General features: G+C 39.9%; 3 protein-coding genes across 11 annotated transcripts in view; 2 read left to right on the top strand and 1 right to left on the bottom strand.

Annotated features, from left to right (window-relative positions):
* Positions 1-10366, top strand: part of LOC136445839 (V-type proton ATPase 116 kDa subunit a 1-like) — a 268423-nt gene extending 258057 nt beyond the window's left edge. For 4 of the 7 annotated variants that reach the window (XM_066444003.1, XM_066444001.1, XM_066443998.1 and 1 more), the window contains 12 exons: positions 101-251; positions 441-580; positions 1264-1403; positions 1951-2047; positions 2478-2596; positions 3259-3388; positions 3884-3970; positions 4476-4589; positions 5991-6114; positions 7244-7363; positions 8093-8264; positions 9026-10366. In XM_066444003.1, the coding sequence (XP_066300100.1) occupies positions 101-251; positions 441-580; positions 1264-1403; positions 1951-2047; positions 2478-2596; positions 3259-3388; positions 3884-3970; positions 4476-4589; positions 5991-6114; positions 7244-7363; positions 8093-8264; positions 9026-9113 (1482 nt within the window). In that variant the 3' untranslated portion in view covers positions 9114-10366. The remainder of the gene's footprint in view (positions 1-100; positions 252-440; positions 581-1263; positions 1404-1950; positions 2048-2477; positions 2597-3258; positions 3389-3883; positions 3971-4475; positions 4590-5990; positions 6115-7243; positions 7364-8092; positions 8265-9025) is intronic. The other 3 variants (XM_066444002.1, XM_066443997.1, XM_066443999.1) reach the window with 3 other exon arrangements.
* A 2195-nt stretch (positions 10367-12561) lies between these two features.
* Positions 12562-16271, top strand: LOC136445647 (ATP synthase subunits region ORF 7-like). The gene is made up of 3 exons (XM_066443771.1): positions 12562-12761; positions 13559-13678; positions 15989-16271. The coding sequence occupies exons 1-3, from the start codon at positions 12686-12688 to the stop codon at positions 16249-16251; spliced, it is 459 nt and encodes a 152-aa protein (XP_066299868.1). The 5' UTR covers positions 12562-12685; the 3' UTR covers positions 16252-16271.
* Positions 16272-17626: 1355 nt separating this feature from the next.
* LOC136445646 (transient receptor potential cation channel subfamily M member-like 2) overlaps positions 17627-22838 on the bottom strand; it is a 29668-nt gene continuing 24456 nt past the window's right edge. For all 3 annotated transcript variants that reach the window (XM_066443769.1, XM_066443768.1, XM_066443770.1), the window contains 7 exons: positions 21976-22064; positions 21362-21475; positions 21017-21103; positions 20448-20559; positions 19819-19962; positions 19226-19339; positions 17627-18765 (listed from right to left, as the gene is read on the bottom strand). In XM_066443769.1, coding sequence (XP_066299866.1) covers positions 18649-18765; positions 19226-19339; positions 19819-19962; positions 20448-20559; positions 21017-21103; positions 21362-21475; positions 21976-22064 — 777 coding nt within the window. In that variant the 3' untranslated portion in view covers positions 17627-18648. The remainder of the gene's footprint in view (positions 18766-19225; positions 19340-19818; positions 19963-20447; positions 20560-21016; positions 21104-21361; positions 21476-21975; positions 22065-22838) is intronic.

The raw sequence follows: 22838 nt of genomic DNA, 5'->3' as shown, positions 1-22838 counted from the left end.
CATCCTAGAACTACAGGCTTATTCTTATCCCGAGCTTTGAAACTGGATAGTTAAAAAAGGCTTGAGTGGATTTTTATGTGTCCATTCCATTTTGTCACAGGAGCATAGCGGTTCCAGTGTTCCGTCCATCCTGAACCGCATGACGACCAAGCAGTCCCCGCCTACCTACCACAAGACCAACAAGTTCACCTCCGCCTTCCAGGCCCTGGTGGACTCCTATGGAGTGGCCAGCTACAGTGAAGTTAACCCTGGTATGTTATACATTTGTCTGTTATTCTCAGTCAAAATGTATCTGCAGATGGTATGAATGTTAAGAAGAGCACAAAAAACACTGCATCACCCCCTCAAAGGGTCAGGACGGTTATTTTAGTTCTTCCTGTATTCAATTTGCAAGAGCATTTATGGAGATGAGGCTGAATGATGACTGTTTTTCTCCACAGGCCCTTTCACCATCATCACGTTCCCGTTCCTGTTCGCGGTGATGTTCGGCGACGCGGGCCACGGGCTGATCATGGCCCTGTTCGGCCTCTGGATGGTCTGGAGGGAGAAACAGCTGATGAACCAGAGGAAGGACGACGGGGTAAGAAGTCTGATTTGATTGGATAATGTTTGATGTTCAATTAGTAATGGACCAATCATGGGCAAGCACCTAATTGATGGCTTTTCAGTACCAAGGGCAGTCACTTTCTTCCTCACCACCAGGTAGAGCAAAAAATTACTCCCCCAAAAAACTTTGTTTTATTTTTTGGAATCTGTAAATATTATGGATCAACATAATTTTTTTTACTCTTTCAGAAATTTGAGCTTGATGATAATACTGCATGTCTTGTAATGTTTGTGGTGATTTCATTTTTGTGGTTTTTGATGCATGTCTATTGTATTGCCACTGTACTACAGAATCATTTCTGCTAACTTAGACCTCCTTTCCCCCCCAAAAAATGCAAGATCAAGTCCCTGCAACAATAATTGGATTTACAGTTACTGTAATCTTTCCCTTCTTTAAAAGAAAAAAGAAAATTTCCATTGCATTTCACATTACATACATACACATTTCACATTAACAACACATAAAAACACAGACATGTCCACAATCCATGGATCCAATGGGAAAGAAAATACAGTAGAGTGTACAAATTACAAGGTATAGATATACGTCATGACATTCAGGGCAGGAGTAGGTACACACACATGTAGCAAATCAGAAGTAAAAGAAATCATTTCATGATTAATTTTATATATCTCATTCCCTCCTTTGTATGACAGACCTGGAGTATCTTCTTCGGTGGGCGTTACATCATCCTCCTGATGGGTTGCTTCTCCATTTACACCGGGTTTATCTACAACGACTTCTTCTCCAAATCTCTCAACATCTTCGGCTCTTCTTGGCACATGGCAAACATCAGGTAAGGATTCGTCAGGAGTTCCTTCATTTTAATGTCTTAGATTATTGACAAATGGCCTTAAAGGTCGCTTGCTCTCCTTCTAGGCAAATTGTTTCAGAATTCCATATTCACAAATCATCAATGTTATTGGGAACGCTGCATTTAATGACTGTTGTTTAGATTTTCTCTGTGCAATGCAGGGCTGTCTCCAGCTTCAATTTTTTTTTCCGTCCCACTCATTGGATGAGATGCAATTTTTAATTTGTGTTGTTAAGTATGTCATTTTAAGCCTACAAAAATGCATTTTGATCAATTTTATGTCATGAAGTTCCCATTTTTGGATGAAGTTCCCATTTTTGGGATGGACAGGGTGATTTTTTTCTGTCCCAACAAGCAAATTTCCGTCCTGTGACGGAAGGACGGGTCCTTGAGACAGCCCTGGTGCATTGATTTCAAACCAAGAAGGCAAGATTGTTTCAATGCCACCTTTGAACGAATGGGACATTACAGCTAGTTTTCTTGACTGTGCTTCCAAGTAATTTTCTTCTACGTTGATGTACATTTATAGTGATGAGGACATCAAAAACAATGAGATGCTTGAACTGGACCCAAATGTGACTGCTATCTACACGCCTGGCAGTCCATATCTATTTGGGTTAGACCCAGTAAGTATGATATTTGTCGCATACTGATGTGTGTTCTTTCAGTTTTTCCCGAAAGTTACTACAAAGTTCTGAGTCTTTCCCATTTTAGGTATAACAACAATTATCATAATTCTGCTTGGTACCCAAATAAGACTCCCTGTGAAAGAAAATTTGAATTCTAAGATCTACTAATGCAACACCAGTAATCCTCCACTAGGTGTGCACACCTCAGGTCCTGCCCACTGCATTTCCTTTGTCGCTTGCTAGGGGGCATGCATGTACAGTCCAGGTGTTCAAGACATGCTTGAGAAAGCCTTGACAACATCATTTTCTTTTATGCGACAGTCTGATGGTACCCAGTTGAATCATGAGAGTTGATGTTAATCTCAATATTTGCAGCCTACAAAGCTTTTCATTTCTTTGTAATGATGTAATTCTCCTCTTTGTTCAGATTTGGAATATGGCAGAGAACAAGATCACCTTCCTGAACTCCTTTAAGATGAAGATGTCGGTGACCTTGGGAGTGATACAGATGACCTTCGGAATCTGCCTCAGTCTGAGCAACTACCGGTCAGTCAACGGCTCTATCTTGCTGAATAAAAAGACTCTTTGTTCATAACCAAGTGTTTTATTCAACTGAAGTTTCGGTGACTCTTCAACTTCCAATCTTGTCACCTAAGATCAATGGAATGACTTGAAACTTTTTTGTAAATGTGAGACCTCCCTCACACATTCCTACCATCTTGATTGCGATCTCTACCAGTAGAATCGGTTATTCCGCCAGATTGCAGTCACTTTCATATACATATCATTATATAATGTCATCATTGAAGACATTGGAAATCTCAAATAGCCATCAAACCATTGCAAGAAAGGAAACAGCACAATGATGATAAGCAGAATAGTGAGTGTGAAAGTTGGACACGGACTATGAACCAGCTTGCGCCCTACTATATGTTGTATGTTGTAGCAATTGTATATTGTTGTACCATAAATATGTAATGATATATGTTGATAGAGTTATCAGGACTCAAATAACTTATTAGGAAACAAACAAACAAATGACTGTGTATCTCTGCTATATTGTATCTGACCCTTACCTCTTCCCTCATGACCTCAATGAAAAGGGGCCTGCGTGCCGATTTGAGCTTATCATGAATAAACAAAGATTCAAACAAACAAACAAAGTGATATGTAAATGTGAACTCATCCCAGCTTTTCCGTCTTCCTAGGTTCTTCAAAGACCCAGTGTCGATGTTCAGTGTGTTCATCCCCCAGCTGCTTTTCCTGATGTGCATCTTTGGGTATATGGTCTTCATCGTCTTCTTCAAGTGGATCGTTTATGATGCCAGCATCTCTTACGTAAGCCTTTAAAATAAATCATTAAGCAATAGTTTTAAGAGCATTTTCACTCACTTTCCTTATCAGTGAAGCAGGTGCTGACTGCTATGTTGTTGTCCTTGATTTTGTATGTCAATAAATCGAAGCTGAAGCTTTCACATTGGTTAGTTTTATTGACAAGTTTTAATGTTACCTTCTTGGAGCCATTCAATTGAAATAGATTATTTGAGACTTCTAGATCTCTAAATGGCCAAAGATGCTTGAACTACGATGCTCTGAAATGCAAATAACTGTGTTTGTTTCCTTGTTGGTGTCCCTATGAGTCAGTATGGCGCCACATGAAAATGTTCTTTGTTGCTAAAAGAATGTGTTTCTGTGTCTTATTTTGTCCTTACCTCTCTCATCCAACCAGAAGTAAAATCATCTGTTGTAGCTTATTTTCCTTTCCATGTTAGTTTAAGAGGAAGGTTGCACGTGCAATCTGTCACTGAGTGTTGGTGTAATTTGCTGTTTCAGAAAGCTCCCAGTCTCCTGATCACCATGATCAACATGTTCTTGTTCAAGTTTCCTGACAGCCAGGATGACTACATGTACAGTGGACAGGTGAGCATCCGTTTAACCTTCTCCCTACTGTCTAACACTTTAACCCATACAAACTTGATGCCGAAAGACTACTTCAGCAGGGAGATGGTTAACCTGTAGTAAGCAATGAATGATATTCATCTGTAAAAAAAATTCATTCCTTGGCTATTGTTGATTACACTGGCACCTTTTTTATTTCACTATCTTGACAACTAGTATAAGAGACTTTCCAATTTGAGTTGTTATTGGTCGTTCAATGATCAGTCAAGTTGGCTCAGTTTGTGGGATCTAAGATTGCTAACTCATGATGTCACCAATCATTATGGTGGTGCCCATGGGTGGAGGGTAAAGCAGTACAAGTTTTATGTAACCTGTAATAAATGTTGCCAGATGTCACAGATACAGATCCTGTTAGATGCAGTTCATTTGTCGCTCGCTAGGGGGCATGCATGTACACTGTTTCTTGAAAGTAAGGAACTTCTCTGTAACTGTTGTTAGAATATGTTGTTCATGTCTTTCTCCACAGAAAGGGTTCCAGATCTTCCTGGTGCTGATGGCTGTGGCCTGTGTGCCCTGTATGCTGTTCATCAAGCCGTTCTTTGAGTGGCGTGCTCACAAGAGCGGCAAGCGTACTGTAAGGGTGAGCAGAGGTCCCAGGTTCTAATGTTGCTGTGCCATGGAATCACCTTTTTAAAACAACTATATTGTTGTACCTGTGTCTTTTGTTGCTTAAAAGTCTTGTTTATTTTGAAAGTTTTTGTGTTTGAACCTTTGTTTATTCATGAGAAGCTCAAATCGGCATGCAGGCCGCTTTTTATTGTGTCAAATGCTTTATGGTCGTTTCAGTTTTTACTGGCTTTACAGAAGTTTATTTTTTCTTGTTATTCGTGTTTAGTACTGCATTCAAGCTTGGATTCCTTTGTTTGAAGCATGTACATGTATTTTGCCTTCAAATAATTCATTATGATGTTTATTTCAAATTGCAAGTACATGTAGTACATGTACCAATTTCATGACAGCATAATTGCTTTTACGTTGATCTACTGCATTGCTTGCACACAAATTGGCTTGTTATGAAATGACTTGATAATTATACACAATACAAACGTAACTCAAGCAAGTGGATAAGTTTTGTCAACGGTCAGAAGTTTCAGACGTTGTCGTTGTCATTACCAGATCCTGGATGTCTAACCTTCATTGATTATTTCTACATCTAACCAATATTAAGTAATACTATACAATGCTTCCTTCCCATGTGTGATATTTGCAAAGGGCTCCCCAACTCAAACATTCCCCATTCATATCTTTTGCTGCCCCTGACACAGCGTAACCCCAGGAGTCTCTTTGACCTGGCTGTAAGCTATGGTGTAAAACTAAGATGCAAGCTCTTTGCAGTTCATCTCTCTTTCTCTTGTCATGCTGTTGCAAGGTTCCCATGTTGTATCCTGCAAGATTTTGTTCTTATATCCTGCATTTTGAAAAGACTTGAAAGCTATTTTTTTCATACAATCTTTTTTTTCTACCCTTGTTTCCATTTTGCTTGAAATGAAAACTTTCAATAACTTTTTTTATAATTGTTTTTTTTTAAATACTTTGGTATACCTTTTTTTACATCCTACAAGTTTTCTTATTTTCTTTTCTACATAGCAGAAAAGTCTTTGGCAGCATTTTTTATCCTGACATATTTTTTGGACAGTTGTTTTATCCATTTTATTTTTATTTATTTTTTTTACCCAGAAAGACTTTTGAAGCTCTTTCATTTTACCAGTTTTGTTTTCTTTTCATGTGACCCCTAAAAGTCTTCCTGGCTTTAGACAGCTTTTCATCCAAATAATATTTTTTCTTTTCATGTGAACTTTTTCTTTACAGACGAACCTTCAAAGATTTATTGGTTTTCTTGGCAACACTTTAGGGGTAGAGCCAATAGTATTTTTCATCCTCCCATTTTTTTCATTATCATGTGAACCTTGTCCAGCCCCCCTCCCCACCTCCTGCATGGCCCGGCTGTCAGCTTCTTGTCTTGGCTTGTGTTCTGTTACAGTTTGGGACTGTCCAAATGCAGGTCAACGGAGCCACCGAGGACACTGCCGTCATCATGGACCAAGACGAGGGAGAGATGCCCCCCCCGCCCCCCGAGGGGGTGTCTGGCCACAAGGAAGAGGAGGTGAGAACATACTGTTATTCTTGATTTGTTAGCTGTAACCTAATTTTAGCTGATTTAACTGTCACTAATCAACAGCTAAAATTTCATCATCGCTAACATTTGATCACTAATATTTGAGATAGTAATGTTTGTTCCCACTGTTAGAATTAAGTGCCGTGACCTACTCCATTTTCCCCCAACCGCTATATTTTCCTGTCGCTATATTAAAGTGATTTACAGTAGAGAGTTTTCTGTCATACCTGGGCTGTGATAGTGTTTCATGATAAAGGTTGGTCCTGACCATGTGATATTTTACAGTTTAGAGTTTTGTACATCTAGTTGTAGGCTGCAACTGAGTCATTGTATGCTGTCATCAGTGTGGGTCGTAGTAGAATAATTTTGGACCTTTCAACCCCAAATAATGTTTACTGTCAGTAGGTGATTCATCGCTTTCAACCAGTTTTGCCACAATTTGGAGCAATTTCAAGCCTGCATCTAGGTTCACATATTTGACTGCAGCAGGCTGCAGTGTTCTCACAGGATTTTTTCACAGCGTAGGGGCATCTTTGCGCGGCAAAGCCGCATGGCGAGCACTACAGGTGTGAGGATGAGGGCTGCAGGCAGAAATATTGCAGGGGGGTCCGCGGCATCCTCCCCCTGGAAATTTTTGAACTTAAAGACTCTCAATGACACTATTTCCTGCATTTTGAGGGCTAAAGTTTGTGAAATAAAGCCAAAGTTTTTTTACCTTTGCATCAAAACAACAGAAAATCCCACTTACGCTGGTTGAAACACAGCATAGGGGCCAAAATCACAGCATAGGGGATCCAAATCACTGCGTACGGGCCCCCTACGCTCAAATGCCCTGGCGAGAACACTGGGCTGTAACGTGATGAAGGTTTAGGGTGGCAGCCATTACTTATGTATTAGCAACATGAAACATGTCCTGCTGTGTGATTCTGTCGTAAGCGGAAGTGGTGGAAGCTTCCATACCATGTGACTTAGCACAGAAGCACACAGCTGGACATGTTACATGTTTTTTCTAACCCACATCCATACGTTTTTACATGTTGAGGACAGCAAAGATTCCCTGTTCAAAACTGTTGCTGAAGAATATGACTGACTCTCTTCGTCCCACCCTCCCCTTACCAAGTTTGATATAGGAGAGCTGCTGATCTACCAGTCTATCCACACCATAGAGTTCTGTCTGGGCTGTATCTCCCACACGGCCTCCTACCTACGACTCTGGGCACTCAGTCTGGCTCATGCCCGTAAGTTCCTCCATATTTGTGTACATACATAGATATATTGAAATCTTCCAACCCACTCATCATTGAAAGTGTGGGACTTTTTATTTCCCACTGCTTTCAAAGAAGAAATCAAACCCCACATTAGTACCGTAGATATAGAAACTTATTGTAGACTAGCAATACAGTTTGGTCTTGTATCACATTTATGCCTTATGTTTTTACTTTACATTTGTACTTCGACATTGTTGTCAACATGAAATTAGCCTACGGGCATAAATTTGCAATAAACTTATTATATTTTATTTTTTGTACTCTTGGAATCAAACACTTGGTTATGTGCAAAGACTATTTTTATTCACTGTACATACATACATACATACTGTTAACAACGAAATTGATCGTTGATTTTGTTATTTGAAATGTGGTATTGTTATTTTTTAAACAACTGATACAAGTTAGAAACATTGATAAAAGAATTAGAAGCTTAGTAGGAAGTATGTAAACATGAAACATTTCAATGTAAGGGTTTAATCCATAATTCCTATTTCATGATAGTAAGATATGTCTTTGTGGCGGTTACGAATTCATTAGCAACCTTTGTTGTAGTAATTGGGCATGACATATGTTTTGCTAGAAAATTAATCTTATGGCTCTTGCTGTGAAGAATTTTTACAAAATGTATATGACGTATCATAGTAATGAAGTGCTTTTGTTACTGTATCATTAAACAAGCCGGTATTGTCCCTACAGAGTTGTCGGAGGTGCTGTGGAGTATGGTTCTGCATATTGGACTGGGGTTCCAGGGCTGGGTGGGTGCCGTGGTCACCACTCTGGTGTTCCCGGCCTTCGCTGTGCTCACCATCGCCATCCTCCTGGTCATGGAGGGGCTGTCTGCTTTCCTCCACGCCCTGCGTCTGCACTGGTATGTACTGTTTAGGCTTTTTTTTCACAAGAACACAGCAATATTAGATATTCCAGGTAACCTCCATTAACATTAGTCTGCTTGGTTACATAAATCCGCCACTTTGGAAAACCGTAGGTTTGAGAGATCTCTAGTGTGCTGTGCAGCACCCCATAGGTATTCACAGTTTAGATATACAGGAGTGCATCATACTGGAGGAGGTTGGCTTGGAGATCTGTTTGGACATATCTTTTCAGGGTGGCAGAATTATGTACCCCGGTGGATTTATGTTAGTAGATTTTACAGTTACTGATAGTAAAACCGGCGTCACACAGCAGAAAAGTAGCTTGCTGCACATTTTTAGCAACTATCTGACTGGTGTCTTACCAATCAATTCAAGATTTTTAGGGATTAGCTGATGGATGCAGGTGAACAAGCCATGCCATTGGCAAATGTGACAGAAGACTTTTAGGCAAAGATACCCTTAACTCTGATGGTTTTAAAATTCAAAGAATTTGGCCGCTTATCATTGGCCGAACCAGTCTATATTTGTATCTTTGATAGACATCCCAGATTTGTCTGCTGTCATTCCAAGCATAATCAACCTTAGATTTTACCACACTCATGATGTTTTCGTCCATCATTTGGAAGACCCTGACTGTGTCAGAACATAAGTCAGTGCGAATGTACAATTTAGGTTGTTGGTTTCTTCTTCCATTGAACAAAGTGTAATGCATTCTTTGTAGAATGTTTCTAAAGTTGTTGTAACTTCTTTTCTTCAGGGTGGAGTTCCAGAGCAAGTTTTACAAGGGGGAGGGGCACCAGTTCGTCCCGTTCTCCTTCGAGGCACTCATGGAGGATCATAACTAATGAACTAAGCCACAGCTGCAGCTTAAACCATTCTGTACTAACTCAATATGAAGATGTGTAGACTACTGTAAATCTTGAAATATTCGCAGTGATTTTATTTTCACAGTGACCTCTGCACAGTGAATTTATGACACCACGAATATGTTTCCGATGTAGAATATGTTTCCGATGTATTACTACTGTACTGAAGACTTGTTTTCAAAAACACTGCAAAAAGATTCTTTGCCCTTCTACTGCAAAAGTAAATACCTGCAAAAAGAAGTGACTTCACAGTAATCAGAAAATTCAAGTATGTACGTGGAACTATATCAGAAAAACATTTCTGTAGATTCCTAGATTTGAGATTTTATTTGCCACAGCCAGAATTTATTGTAGCCAAAATAATAATCAAAGAGATAAGGTGTGTCTGCAGGTGTTCTATTTATATCTATTCAGATTTTTTTGAAGTTATGATTTGTGAGCAATTTTCTTGTCGCGCATTCGGTAAATACAATGTTACAACAACATAACAAAGGATGGAAGTGTAGTAACAACTCATAGATTGGCATTGTGTACATGTGATTGCATGTGATCACAAAAAGAACAACTCGGAAATACACAATATAGACAAGAAGTACAAGTGCAATGGCCTAGTGGGTATAGTGCCTTGCATTTGGTAGGTCTCAAGTTACATCCCCGGCCAAGTCATACCAAAATTGGCACATACCGCTTTCTCTGCCTAGCACTCAGCATTTGGGGAGTTGAACACACTCCACTACAAGTCAACTAGTCCCTTGCTGCATTGACTGCAGAACATTTTTCTCAATTTTTGGGGCCCAAGGGCTATGTGCGGTGTGGAAATAGATATGGCTGTAGACACTGGAACAAACATTGCTACCAAGATTGAAATCAGCTAAATTGGTTTACTCTGCTGAAGCACACACCATTAAATGTAACGCTATTTTGATTGTTGTAACTTGCCTTGTACAACATTATAAACAGACACAATTGAATAAGCCTCTGACATTTGCTCTAGAAACCATTCCTAGTTATTATAATGAAGATAAACAGATACTGTAATGTGTAACTAATTGTACAACGGTAATCAGAGCCTAAGTATTTAGAGAAATGAAGAGATTATTGTATGAAAATGATATGGTATGTTATCTGGTGATATATTGTGACTTGATAATGGATATATGTTACGCAGCTGTGGCCATGTGAAAATTGTGCAATCTGTTGCACCAAGAATATAACATCAGTATGAATTAGAATGTTGTTTGTCTTCTGTTGCATTTTAATAGCTCTCGTGAAATACAGTCACACACTTACAGAATGATGTTTTGTGACTATTGAAAGAAAGTAGTGGTTCCTGAAGGCTAGTGTTGTCATACGTCGAAAATATGGCCTACTTTTAGGGACAACTACACAGCAACGAAACAAGACACCAACTTTTGCAAGCATTCATTTGATAGACAATATGCAGGGGTACGTCTGATAAAAGATTGAATTCCAGAAACATTCTATTTTGACATCTTATGAACTTCAACAGTAGCCCAAAATGTTGATTTCCGCATATGTCAAAAATATGGCCTACTTTTAGGGACAAGCACACAGCAACGAAACATGACACGAACCTTTGCAAGCATTCATTTGATACAAAATACACAGGGGTACTTCTGATAAAAGATTGAGTTGAAAAAACATTCTACTTTGATAATTTCAGAGCTTCAAACATAGCCCAAAATATCAATTTCCACACATGTCGAAAATATGGCCTACTTTTAGGGACACGTACACAGCAACGAAACATGACACTAACCTTTGTAAGCATTCATTTGATAGAACATGCATAGGGTTACCTTTGACATGAATTTAAATCAGATCACTTTTTTACTTTCCCATTTATTGGGCCTTAAAGATATGGCCCAACATCATATTTTTCGTCAAACATAAAAAAATGACCTACTTCTGAGGACAACCACATGACAACCAAAGAAGATACCAACATTTGAAAACTAGGATTTGATAGCCAATACTTGGATGTATATATGATTTAAATTTGAAGCAAAACAAAACACCACTTTTGGATTTACAGCGTTTCAAAGTTGGGATAAAATTACCTTTTTTCACAAGCTTCAAACACCTTTTGAGGTTGCCCAAGCACTTGAATTTGTGAAAACTTCCAAGCTATTCTAGTTAAGCTGAATAGTTGCTCTTTTTAGTCCAGTTTTTGTTTTCCCGTTAAATGCAAGCATCTGCTCGTAATTATGTCCTCAAATGAGCCAATTTTCATGTTTTTGACATGCCGAAATCAGAGAAAACGGCCCAAAAACTTGTTTGGCCCGTTGCCATGGCAACAATCGGTGTTGAGCAAAAAGAAAGCCATTTTGAGTGGTTGAGGGCCAAGTACTATCACTGTGCAAAATTTGAGCCGATAGAAAAATGAAACGTTTCGTCTCTTGGGGAATTATGATATAGAAGCTGAACACATTCATTCTAGTAGTACTAGATTTTGGATGTAGTAGAACATACGTTACAAACGAAGACGTTTTGACAATAGAATTCTTCAAACTTCCTATATCATAGTTCCTCCCATGAGGCCCCTATAATACTTGAACACGTACAAATATTACACCCACACGAGCACCAACCTCGTATTAAAATAGTAGCCCCCGATGATATGCCTCACGGCCATCTAACAAAATCATGTTCATCAGAAAAAATGCTAAAAATTACAGAAAAAGCAGAAGCCAGAATGCAGGACGAGCATGTGACCCCCAGTCCATACTCAATAACCTCCTTGGCTAAACTGACTTCAGCTCAGCTTCCTAAACTCCATATATCATATTATAGTTTCTGGTAGATTACCAAATATAACACACACGCACACACACTATACGCGCACACACACACACAATGACACACACACACACATATTTTTTTTATTTCATGAGAACCTGTTGTATTATTACAGCTGCAGCGGATTTACCGTTGAAAGGTATCTTTGATTCCATACCCAGTTTTGACAGACAGAAATGTGCATCAGAAAGTCAATCAATATTTTCGGAGAAAAAATTATTTAGCCTAATAGAAATAATTTACTACTAAGAAATTACTGCTACGCAACTTTGTGTCCGGTCACATTCTCGGAATCCGGCCTTGAAAGACCACCATATGTTCAGTTTCGATTTTATATTCATAAAGATGTGGTTTGTTAGATAATAACACTCTCCTCTGGTCGTGTGTATCCCTCTCTATGGGCCTTTTTTGGCTTATAATGCACTGTTTGCTGATGACTTGTGTATTGGGTCGTTTGTGCAGCCGGCAAAGAAAGTTCATCAGCAAAAAGTGTACTCTAAGCCAAAAAAGGGCTGCTATGGAGGCTATGTTTTTCCAGGAATTGACACAGAGAAGTGCATGTTTGATGCCCAGGATACGTTTGTTTGAACACTTTATCACAGGGGAAGCGGATGAAGATATACAAACAGGTGTAACGTTTGCTTTAGTGGCTTTGACGGGATAAATAGCCCAGTAAGCCCGCCTGTGCCTTAGAGATACCACCCGAGGAACCGAAAGCGCCCGAAGACACGATGAAGGCGGCAACTTGCATCTTTCTCTGCATCCTATCCGTGATAGCGGCCTCTGAAGTCACAGGGGATGTAGCAGGTAAGGGCCCGTGATCACAGTCGTCGTGCGGTCGCAAAGGACATTCTTGGGTTAGTCGTACCTATGTCGCACAAAGGTCTTGTTACGGAAAAGGCCGTCTTAGATTGCACGATATTAAAACCGTACGACGGCCTACCACAAATGTGACCGCACCGTTCATATAGGTTACGTAGATATTCACCGTTGTATAATAATAATTATATAGCTCAAAGCAATCTATTTGTTGTTTGTACAGTCGACCATTTGAAAGTACGTATCATGCCTTTAGCTTTTCCAGCTTGACGTATGACTATGCGGATGAGGTCAATGTCCATATAATTATCAACAAAAATAGTGAACATCGAGCAGTGTTATGAAAATAAAATGATGCCAGATGTCCAAACCGACGTCCCGTCGGGTAGCTTACGATGTTTTTGTTTTCATTTCCAATTTGGGCAGGGACTTGTAAGTCTCCCGGTGGTTTCCGGGCATTTGTTGGCCTCGATCGGGAATTCGCACTTAAAATCAGCCAGGGTCCCGGCGGCCCGACTAGGTCACAGCTTGGATCTGGCGTTTTTTTCTCTCTGGGAATTATCAATCGGGGGCCCGCTCGAGCCCTAAGATAGCCCGGCAGCCAGATGGGGGGTTACGGGCCCCGCTCACAAGTAAAAAAAGTCCGTAAAACTTTCCGGCAGGGCACCGGTTTGGAAATATAACTGCTGCAGAAGATTAGTAGGCAAATTATAGTGGACAACAATTACGGTTGGCTTGAGGTTGTCCACTACTATTTGCCTGCAGAAGATTACATTCTATTACAGCTCCCAACAGCCTGGAAACCTTGGAGAAACAACTGCAGGACTTGAAAGCTCAAGTTCACCAGCTCCAAGCCAAGTCATTCGTGAATCACCAGAGAGACCCTCTGGTTTACGTGGAGCGCTGTACGTATCTACATGTATTTGGCCTAGGAAAATGTTGTGTTTCCTGTTTAATACCGATCGCGACCGACCGTAGCAAAAACCTGCCAATCCTAGCCTTCTTTTGGGTCGATCTCTGGTAATGGACACAACATTTTCGATCCAACATTTGAGTGATGACAACATTGTAGACTCGTTTTCCAACATGTTCTCCACAATTTATGATTAGAATATGATGCTGAAAATATCATCTATTGATGCATTTCAGTTTGACAGTGTCAAGTAGTATTCGCTCGATCACTTCGGCTGAAATCTAACTTGAAAGAAAAAGAGGAGAATCCCTACCTGCCGACCCCATCTTTAGGACCGCAATCGGAAACACAACATTAATTCCCCTAGGCCTTACCTGGTGCGTTCTTGTAAGTGTAGAGCATGTCCTTGGCAAATGACCTGTTAACATAACATTTAATGGTGTATTTCAAAACGTTGTATGCTTCATAATAGAATGGCATATAGTTGAAAATGTAATACATACCTCTACAATTACGTGTATGTTTTAACATGTCAATTGAGCTACACAGTAGCAAATATGTAATTACTGATAGGAATGTCTATGTCCCTATCTACAATAGACCGATCCCAAAGCCACGCCCCCTGTTCGATTTCGAACACCTCCGTCAAAAACAGGGTTTGACGGACCAAACATGGCCGCCGCAGCTAGGTGGAAAATAATGCCACTAACTTCGGTTTAGCTTTTGTGGCACTGAAACCCTTTCAGAGCGGGCCAAATAAGAATGCTATGTCTTCTTTGTTGAAGGCAGTATCCACCGGGTAGAGTTGTTTAAGGATTGGGTAGGTGTAGTTGCGGTGAGAGCGTAATGTTTTCGGTCAATGTTAAAGCGGTATGCGCCGCATAGCTTTCCCTTGTCGGTGGGCATCAGCGCCCAGTTTCTGACAAGCAGGCGATGCACGTGTAAAATAGGGTTCATATATCTGTGACAGGGTTCCCACTGTATTGACTGCATGCATGACAGCTGCATGGTATTCAGTAACTAAGAATTAAAATGCATCCTTTTACTTCCCTGTTTACTTTCAAGTTAACCAGTTTCACACACCAGTAACTGAAGATACAAAACTCTGCGCTAGCGGACTTTGTAGTAGTCAGCATGTGGTACAAGCTTCCTCTCCTTGAGTGCCCGATCTATTTTCTTTTTAAATTCGTTTTTGTTCTGAGCATGCATTCAACCAATACAGAGGAAAACCTGTCCCAGATATACGTACCCTGCTTTACACGTGCCATTTCTGCCCCGCCAAAGCTGTTTTTGACGGAGGTGGGCTGAATAGAACAGGGGGTTCTATGGGTCTTCTATTCGTTCGATATGGTGTCCGACAGGATCGGTCTATTATAACCAATGGTTGATGTATTAAGAGCAAGTGCATGCCATGATCAAACAATGCTAGCACCGGTGAAAAAAATCGATTCGTCTCATATGTCGCTGTAAAGGTACTTATTAAGTTTATGGGGCCAGTTCCCCGGCTTTGGTTATAAACAAAAACACGGGCATACATGCAGGTATCTCACTAGATTGTGGCACGTAGGCGACCTTGCTGCGACGTAAATTGAATTTGTGTTACCCTTGACTTTATAACGGGAATGTCATGCAAAATGTATAAGTACAATATATGACTAAAAAGACGACAAAACACACAAAGCGTAAAAAATATGTTTTTTATCGATTAACTTAATTGAGCGCTCTGTCAAATGGCACAGTTGCAGCGAGGTCGCCAACGTGCCGCAAGTCCAGTGTGATACCAACTTTAACGTTAGATACGCTACTGGCAAAATATGCGTACAACGTATGTATATGTCACAGTAGAGATGGCGATTCAGGACAAATTCTGCGATCGCGATCTGTCCTAGGACAATCGTCGATTCTACTAGTAGAGATTGCGATCGCAATCTGTCCTAGGACAAACGGCGATTCTACTTGGACAAATTCTGCGATCGCGATCTGTCCTAGGACAATCGCCGATTCTATTAGTAGAGATTGCGATCGCAATCTGTCCTAGGACAAACGGCGATTCTACTTGGACTAATTCTGATTAGATGGAAATGCTTTGGAAAATAGAATGAATCATTGCATTACATTTCAATCATGTTTAACATGCTACCTACATTTCACAATTATTAACTATTTCATGTGAATCGCGATTGCAGTCTGTCCTAGGACAAACGGCGATCGCGAACTGTCCTAGGACAATCGCCGATTGTCCTGAATCGCCATCTCTACTGTGACATATATAATACTATAACCAACGTTTTTACCGTAATAGGTGAGTCCGGTATTGCCGTAACTGGCTATGCCATGTATGGCAATGGGATCCGTACCCAGGACCTCCCCGTACTGTTCAGCAGGGCATTCCGGAGGACTCCAGTGGTGACCGTTGGTCTGAAACAGCTGGACCACGGGAACCAGAACGTGCGAGTCACCGTGGCTGAGCAGTCCATAACAACGACCGGAATGATTGTGCGCGTCGGCACATTTGCTGACTCAGTGTTGTATGGTTTAACCGTGAATTGGATGGCTTGTGCCTGAAAATAAAATCTGTCAACTCATGCACCCCATGGCGTGTTGAAATGTGTACGATTTATACCCATATTACGTAGCGAGGTGGCCACATTTTGTGACTTCCTTCCTGAACTTAGCGTAGATAATCCTTCTGATGTCAGGGTAAAGGGTTCTTAAATGAACAAAACTGTGTACAAATATGTACTATTCTTCCGTTTGATAGCTACACAGGTTATAGAGACCTCACACATAATATCTAGAAACCATGGATTGTTTTAATCACAAGGCTATTCTATTCCCATCCATAGGAATGTAGTCATGATTGAACACAAAGAGCAACATTCATCAAAAGATCAGATTCAGAATTCACACCCTAAAATAGATAATCAAAATACCTACTAGTAGCGATTTGGTTACCTACATTTCTAAGTAAGAATTCATGACTTAGCGTTGAGGTCAGTCTTAAGAAATTATTTACATGCCAGGAAAAAGACTTGACCTTATAAGCTTTTAGAATTTTACATCTCAGTCACATACATTATCATGTTTACAAAATACAATAACTATATGTCATGTTGAAAGTAAGCCAGTTTGGGCATAGCAAGAAACACATTAACCATCTGTACATAAAACTAATCTTAAGTTAGCTTCAGGTGACAAAGCTATTGCTGGAAGAGACAACATTTCACAGTAAAAATCCAATCTTAACAAAAGACAACATTTTGCAGATCTTGGCACAGATCACATCTCAAAAGGATCAATAACATAAAACCTTCAAAAATGAGACATAAGAATTATGGTTCCAATGACAACATTCAAATTTTCTTCATAAAATATCATGTATAAATCAAAGTTCAAGTTTAATGTTTATCAATTATGCTGAAATATACAAAACAACTTGTTACACTTTAAACACGGAAGACACCTTGTTCATCACTTACAATGTACGGTCACAAATACATGTAGGTCTATGTAACTAAACAAGTATAATTATCATACATTATATTACTAGTACATGTATCTATTTTACACTAAGGATGCTTTCAATCAGCTACACATGCATATCTAGGATCCTCGGCCTTTCTTTGAACATCTTAAATTTCAGATAGAATCTGCATAAAAATATCTACTAGTGAAGACTGTTCAATATTTGACACTAATAGACATATTCATACCAACCTGATGGTTCTACATGTTTGTCACAATGCTGATGAGGGCATATAAAATGTACATGTTTGTAGGATTAATTGCAGCTCAAATGGTAAGCTTCATCCAAGTATCAAAACTCTGAGGCACAATATGGTAGGCCATGGGGTATAGTCAAACCTGTCCAAGACCACTCGCAGGACCAATAAAATCTGGTGTTTGTAGACAGGTAAGTCACTATAGGGCGTATTCCGTGGGCGGCCATGTTGGTGCTCACCCTGCAGCGAAGTTTCTCGGTGTCCGACGGTCTCTAAATTTCCAAGGAATGCGAAGTCGTCTGATCGCTGTTTTATTATATGCAAAGAGTCTCCAGCCTCACATCCTTTTCGCTACAAAAATCCAATTTCACCTACTGGAAATGACCCATTATCCACGAGGCTGTGACGAGCGCGCGAGGAAAGGTTTTCCCCAGCAGAGCCTACAAACATGGCCGCTAAACTGTTTACAGAGTACGCATAAAATCAGTTCACAGCATACAAGTGTTCCAAGGCCTGCAACCACGTAGTACAGTGTCGCTGCTACAGTGTCTTGAGTGTCGTGAAAAATTTTGTTGACAGGGAGTACGTTATGATCGGGAAAGTTCGACGTTGAAAGACCCCCGGTTTACGAACGTATCTCAAGCAACGACTACACGGTGCTGCGACTGTGTTACACAACGGGCCTGTAATTTGCTTTTCGACCAGATAACTTACAAAAGGTTTCCATACACTCACGTTGATTCTTAAACTTCAACTATTTAGATCCGCTGTTCGTATGTCAGAAATCCACTTTTGTTTCAGTCGTTAGTCCCTTCGTATGTTCCCTCACCTACACGAGAAACGCCAAACCAATCTTACTGTTACCCGATCAGTGTGTGCTTTATCAGTCCCAATCCAACATCTGACCACGAGGCAAAACACCATGATTGTGAGACAAAACGTTTCGAAGAGAAATTGTGAATGGCGTAGAAAACATATGCTATTTATACGGAGAGTTCCATAGGGCTCCACTATCAAGTGAGCACCAACATGGCCGCCAGTGCTCGTTGCTAGGAGGAGGGTCACGTGACTGAATACGCCCTATAGACAGGATTCTTAATGCTTGAGTCAATGGGAAAATTACTACCAAAAAGTGGTTGCATTGGCCTGGTGGTCCTTTTGTAGAGGTGGTCACTTTCACAGGTTTGGCTGTACACTGGTATATCATTGTTGAAATCCCCGATTAAGACATTGAAGTGAGCTAGAAATGTGCGTTATGAAACCCAGCCACATGTTTGAGGATAGCCTGGTGACTTGCGAAGAGCGGAGAGTTTCCATCGACGTCCTGCCAACGTACGGCACCGGCATCATCACCAGCCTGGAGGGAGGAACAGAAATCAGGTAGGAATGATCAAAAAGAGGTATAAATGTAGGTAAAGGTAGTACTATGATAGTCTTTCTAAAGGTCGTAGGGGCAGTAGTTTTAATCCACTGTGCCTAGAGCAGGGCATTTGGAAGGCAGAGCCCAACTCTTTCCTTCCACGGCCTTTACCTTCCCAACTGAAGTCAGGTACCCATTTTACACCTTGTCAGGAAAGTCATGTTAAGTGCCTTTCCTGAGGACACAACGAACCTGTGACCTCTCGATCTTCAGTCCTCTAGACTAGCCACTTGGCCATTCAAAGTTGGGAAAGTCCTATTCTACTGGATGCGACCAGAGGAACAAACTGGTGCTAGAATAGGGTGGATTCCAGGCTACTTCCAACCTAGTGACAACCTTGGGAAGTTGTGGGAAGGTCCTGAATGTGTGATGGGTTTGACTTAACAACGCCCCCTACCTGTAAGGTGAAGTTCTGCATGAGGTACCCCTCCTCATCATGGTAGTTAATAGCCGTGGTCTCGATCCAAGCATTGTCTGTGTTCCTGGGGTCGTCTGAGTAGCCTTTAAACACCTGGAGTGAGATACACAAAGATAGTTAACAAAATTTTTTTTATATTACAGTGATTATCAGAAGTAGTATGAATCCCCATAAAAAGAAAATGCTTGTGAGCTTTTTGCTTAAAATCAACCCTCAAAAGACCACCAGATACCCCAAGACTACCACGTTCAGAAAAATGATGAATTTAAAGAGATATACTAAATGCAGCATCAAAATCCCCGATGTATGCAGACTTCAGATATCCAGGTGTTCAAGACATTCTTAAGAAGGTCTGGATAACACTATTTTTTAATGTGGCAATCTTAGAGTACCTGGTGGAAATTATGAGAGTTGATATTATACAAATAAAACACATCACAAAATATCATTAGAAAGGCTGTTGTACAAAGATTAATACAATGTATTGAAAATAGCCACTGTTTTTTTACTTGAACTCTTCTAGAAAGAAAGAAAGATTAAAGAAACAAACAATTGACTTAGAGTGGCCTTACCTCCTTGCCCTGTCGGAAGAGTTTGTCCAGTTTCTTAGACATGTCCATCCTCTCCTGTTCTGTCTTGTCCAGTTTCCCCAGAGCCTCCTCCCCAAACTCGTTCTTCAGAGTCATGCTTAGGTTCTCACCAGGCTCCACCATGCCCTGTAGACAAGCACATTATGAAGTTACTTCTTTTTCTTTACTTCTGGCTAAAAAGGACCATCATCATGATGTTAGTTTGACTTTCTACCACAGTCAAACCTGTACAAGTGGCCACCTCTACATAAGGACCACCTGGCCAATGTGACTACTTTTTGGTGGTCCCTTAGATAGTTTTTCAATTTGACACAAGAATTAAGAATTCTGTCTATAGTGACCACCTGCCCGCATAGACCAGATTTTATCAATCCCTTGAATGGTCTTCTTTGGCAGTTTTATCTGTAACTACAAACGTAGGAATGGTACATTTGTTTGTAAAGCGATGATCGTCATTTAAACTCTCAGCAAACTGATTTGCGTTACACAACACCTCTTTACACCTTTTTACATGTAATTTGGCAAAATAAGATTGACATACAGTGTTTTAAAACCTTGCTATAGGTATGACTGTTACTGTATGAGAGGGAAATTGTTGAAACCACACATACCCCAGGAATGGCCCAGAGTCCGTTGTCTCTCCTCTGGATGGCCACAAACTCCAGCACATTCCGGCTGGTGTCAGGATGAACCTCTTTGTTCCCAAACCTGTCCCTCTTCCATCTGTAGTGTCAACAATGACAAAGGTAACCATCATCTCATCTCAACCAGAACAAATGAAACTGCCATTTTTTCTAAAAAATGCATGTTTAGTTTGTTTTACGAGCTGTGTGTATGCATTTTCAGAACATCTTTACCAGTTTTCATAATTTTTTCCATCATAACGATTAACGATTAAAACATGTATGTAATCTTTCAGCTATTCCACTTGGACTGTACAATTCATGTGAATATAAGACTCAGACTATAGGCCAAACATTGGTCCAGGAGTAAAATAAAATAAACAACTGTACACATAAATAGACAATCCTGGAGACAAATGTCCATCTTCATTGCTACCTTGTCCCCCCAACGACCTGGAGGTCAAGGGACTTGGTAGGTAGGTAGGTACACATATTGCTAAAACAAATGGAAGATAATCAACCTGTTAAGCATCAAAAGAACAAGTGATTGTACAAACCTTGTGACCACAGGATCCGCCGCATGGTTAGGTCCAAACCTGCCCATCAGTCCTCTCCCCACCATGCCTGTACGTCCTTTGGGATTACTGCAGGAAAAAAGGGTTTTTTGCTTGGATTATCATTATACATTTTATACTTGTATGTAGCAAAATCATTTCTGAAAAGTAGGAAGAAAGGGCCTCAGTCAGAAGTACAAAGCTTTATAAATTTAACAACAGCAATAGATTCTGAATAATGATTTTTGTTGGTGTTTGTTTAATAACAGAAGGATATCTACTTAGCTCAAACCAATGGTTTCATACAATGGTTAACACGATGGACCAAACAAGGAGGTTTTTACTTACAGTGGGAGTTTCTCCTTGACCTTGTATGTTCCGATGAAGCTAGTTCTTTCCACAGCGCCCTTGAACTTTGTATCCAACTGGTTAAACATCAGGAAAGGTCTTTCCTCAAGAGACCTGAAGATTATTAAGTATAAGAAAGAAAGTAAGAATTAATTCCAGCTACAACTGCCACGATAACATTGCTCGTAATGGTGATTTGCAAATGACCTGCCAAAATCTATACAAATTAACTTCAATCTGCATTTGAATTAGTTTGAATACAAATGTATAAACAAGTCATAATTTTGAACTGTTAAATATGCACTTTTTTGATGATATATTATGCATTTTTAACACAGTTAGCAGATAGCTCAACCAAGTAATCAAACTACCAGTGTGTCAACTTTTACTCTATTCTTAAATACATGTAGCAAAAATAGGTTGAACTACATGTGTTATGTTCAAAAGATTGCTTTGAATCATAAAACTTAAATATGACTTGTAAAAAAAGAAAATCTTTGAAAAAAAGCACCCTCAGTTGGAGTGCTCTTGTTTTATATCCTTAAGTAATAATCCTCTTTTTTCTCTCTCATTATCGCCATTTTTAATTGTTGATACATGACTGTTTTACTTACATGCTCATGAGGTCCACATCTGCCCATGGAGGACCTGCCAGCACACAGTCTGCCGTGTAGTCTACTGGGCTGTAACTACTGAATGGTACCTACATTTCAAAGGATTTATTGTTAATAAACATCTTGGTAGTCCTTCGAGTCGAAGATAATAAACATATTAGTAAGTATTTTACCCTATGCATGGGAGAAGCAAAGCTGCAAACGTTTGGTTTAGCAGTTGTTAGATGGAGATCGAAAAATGGAGAAAACGTTGGTTGGTACAGCAAACACTTTTGTGTAGCTGCAATGGAAGGCACCACTATGCTTTCAGCACCAAGGAAAGACATCCTTACAAAATACTGTAAATGCAGAAATGTTCGCGGGGATTTGATTTCACGGTAGGGAGAAAATGGAGTAATTGTGATGATTTTGAGTCAACGTTTGAAACAGTAGTAGTGCTACAGTCACACAATGGAACGGGATTCGCGGTGGTTTTAAGTTGGCGGAAAAGAGTTCACTGCGAAAACGAACATAAAACCACCACAAATATTTCTGCATTGACAGCACTACATTTGTATACTTAAAGCTTAAAGCAGTCTAGCTTTAGAAATAACTTAAAGCTAGACTGCTAAAGGGAGAACTACAATGTACGTGTTAAACATTCAAAGTTAGAACCAGTCTACGCCCTCCTTTTTGGCTTAAACATTTAAAGATTTTCCACTTTAAATGTAATATGAGAACTAGAGCAACATACATAAATATGTTCATGATAGATTTTGTTCCATTTAAAAATACACTTTTAACTTTAAATATTGTGATAGGAATAAGTCTTATGCAAACATTTCCTGAACTAAATCCAAGCAAACTTTCCACAATAAGAAGAC

Source organism: Branchiostoma lanceolatum, chromosome 12 (assembly GCF_035083965.1).
Source record: "Branchiostoma lanceolatum isolate klBraLanc5 chromosome 12, klBraLanc5.hap2, whole genome shotgun sequence".
Classification (NCBI taxonomy): Eukaryota; Metazoa; Chordata; class Leptocardii; order Amphioxiformes; family Branchiostomatidae; genus Branchiostoma; species Branchiostoma lanceolatum.
Note: the sequence above shows the minus strand (reverse complement) of the source record. Positions and strands in the feature narration are given on the sequence as shown.

What these genes read in the sequence shown, in the direction of transcription:
- LOC136445647 (XM_066443771.1), top strand. Translation starts at nt 12,686, where the DNA reads ATGAAGGCGGCAACTTGCATCTTTCTCTGCATCCTATCCGTGATAGCG. An exon ending in AGTCACAGGGGATGTAGCAG is followed by an intron (nt 12,762 to 13,558) that starts GTAAGGGCCCGT and finishes ATTCTATTACAG; the next exon opens with CTCCCAACAGCCTGGAAACC. An exon ending in TCTGGTTTACGTGGAGCGCT is followed by an intron (nt 13,679 to 15,988) that starts GTACGTATCTAC and finishes TTACCGTAATAG; the next exon opens with GTGAGTCCGGTATTGCCGTA.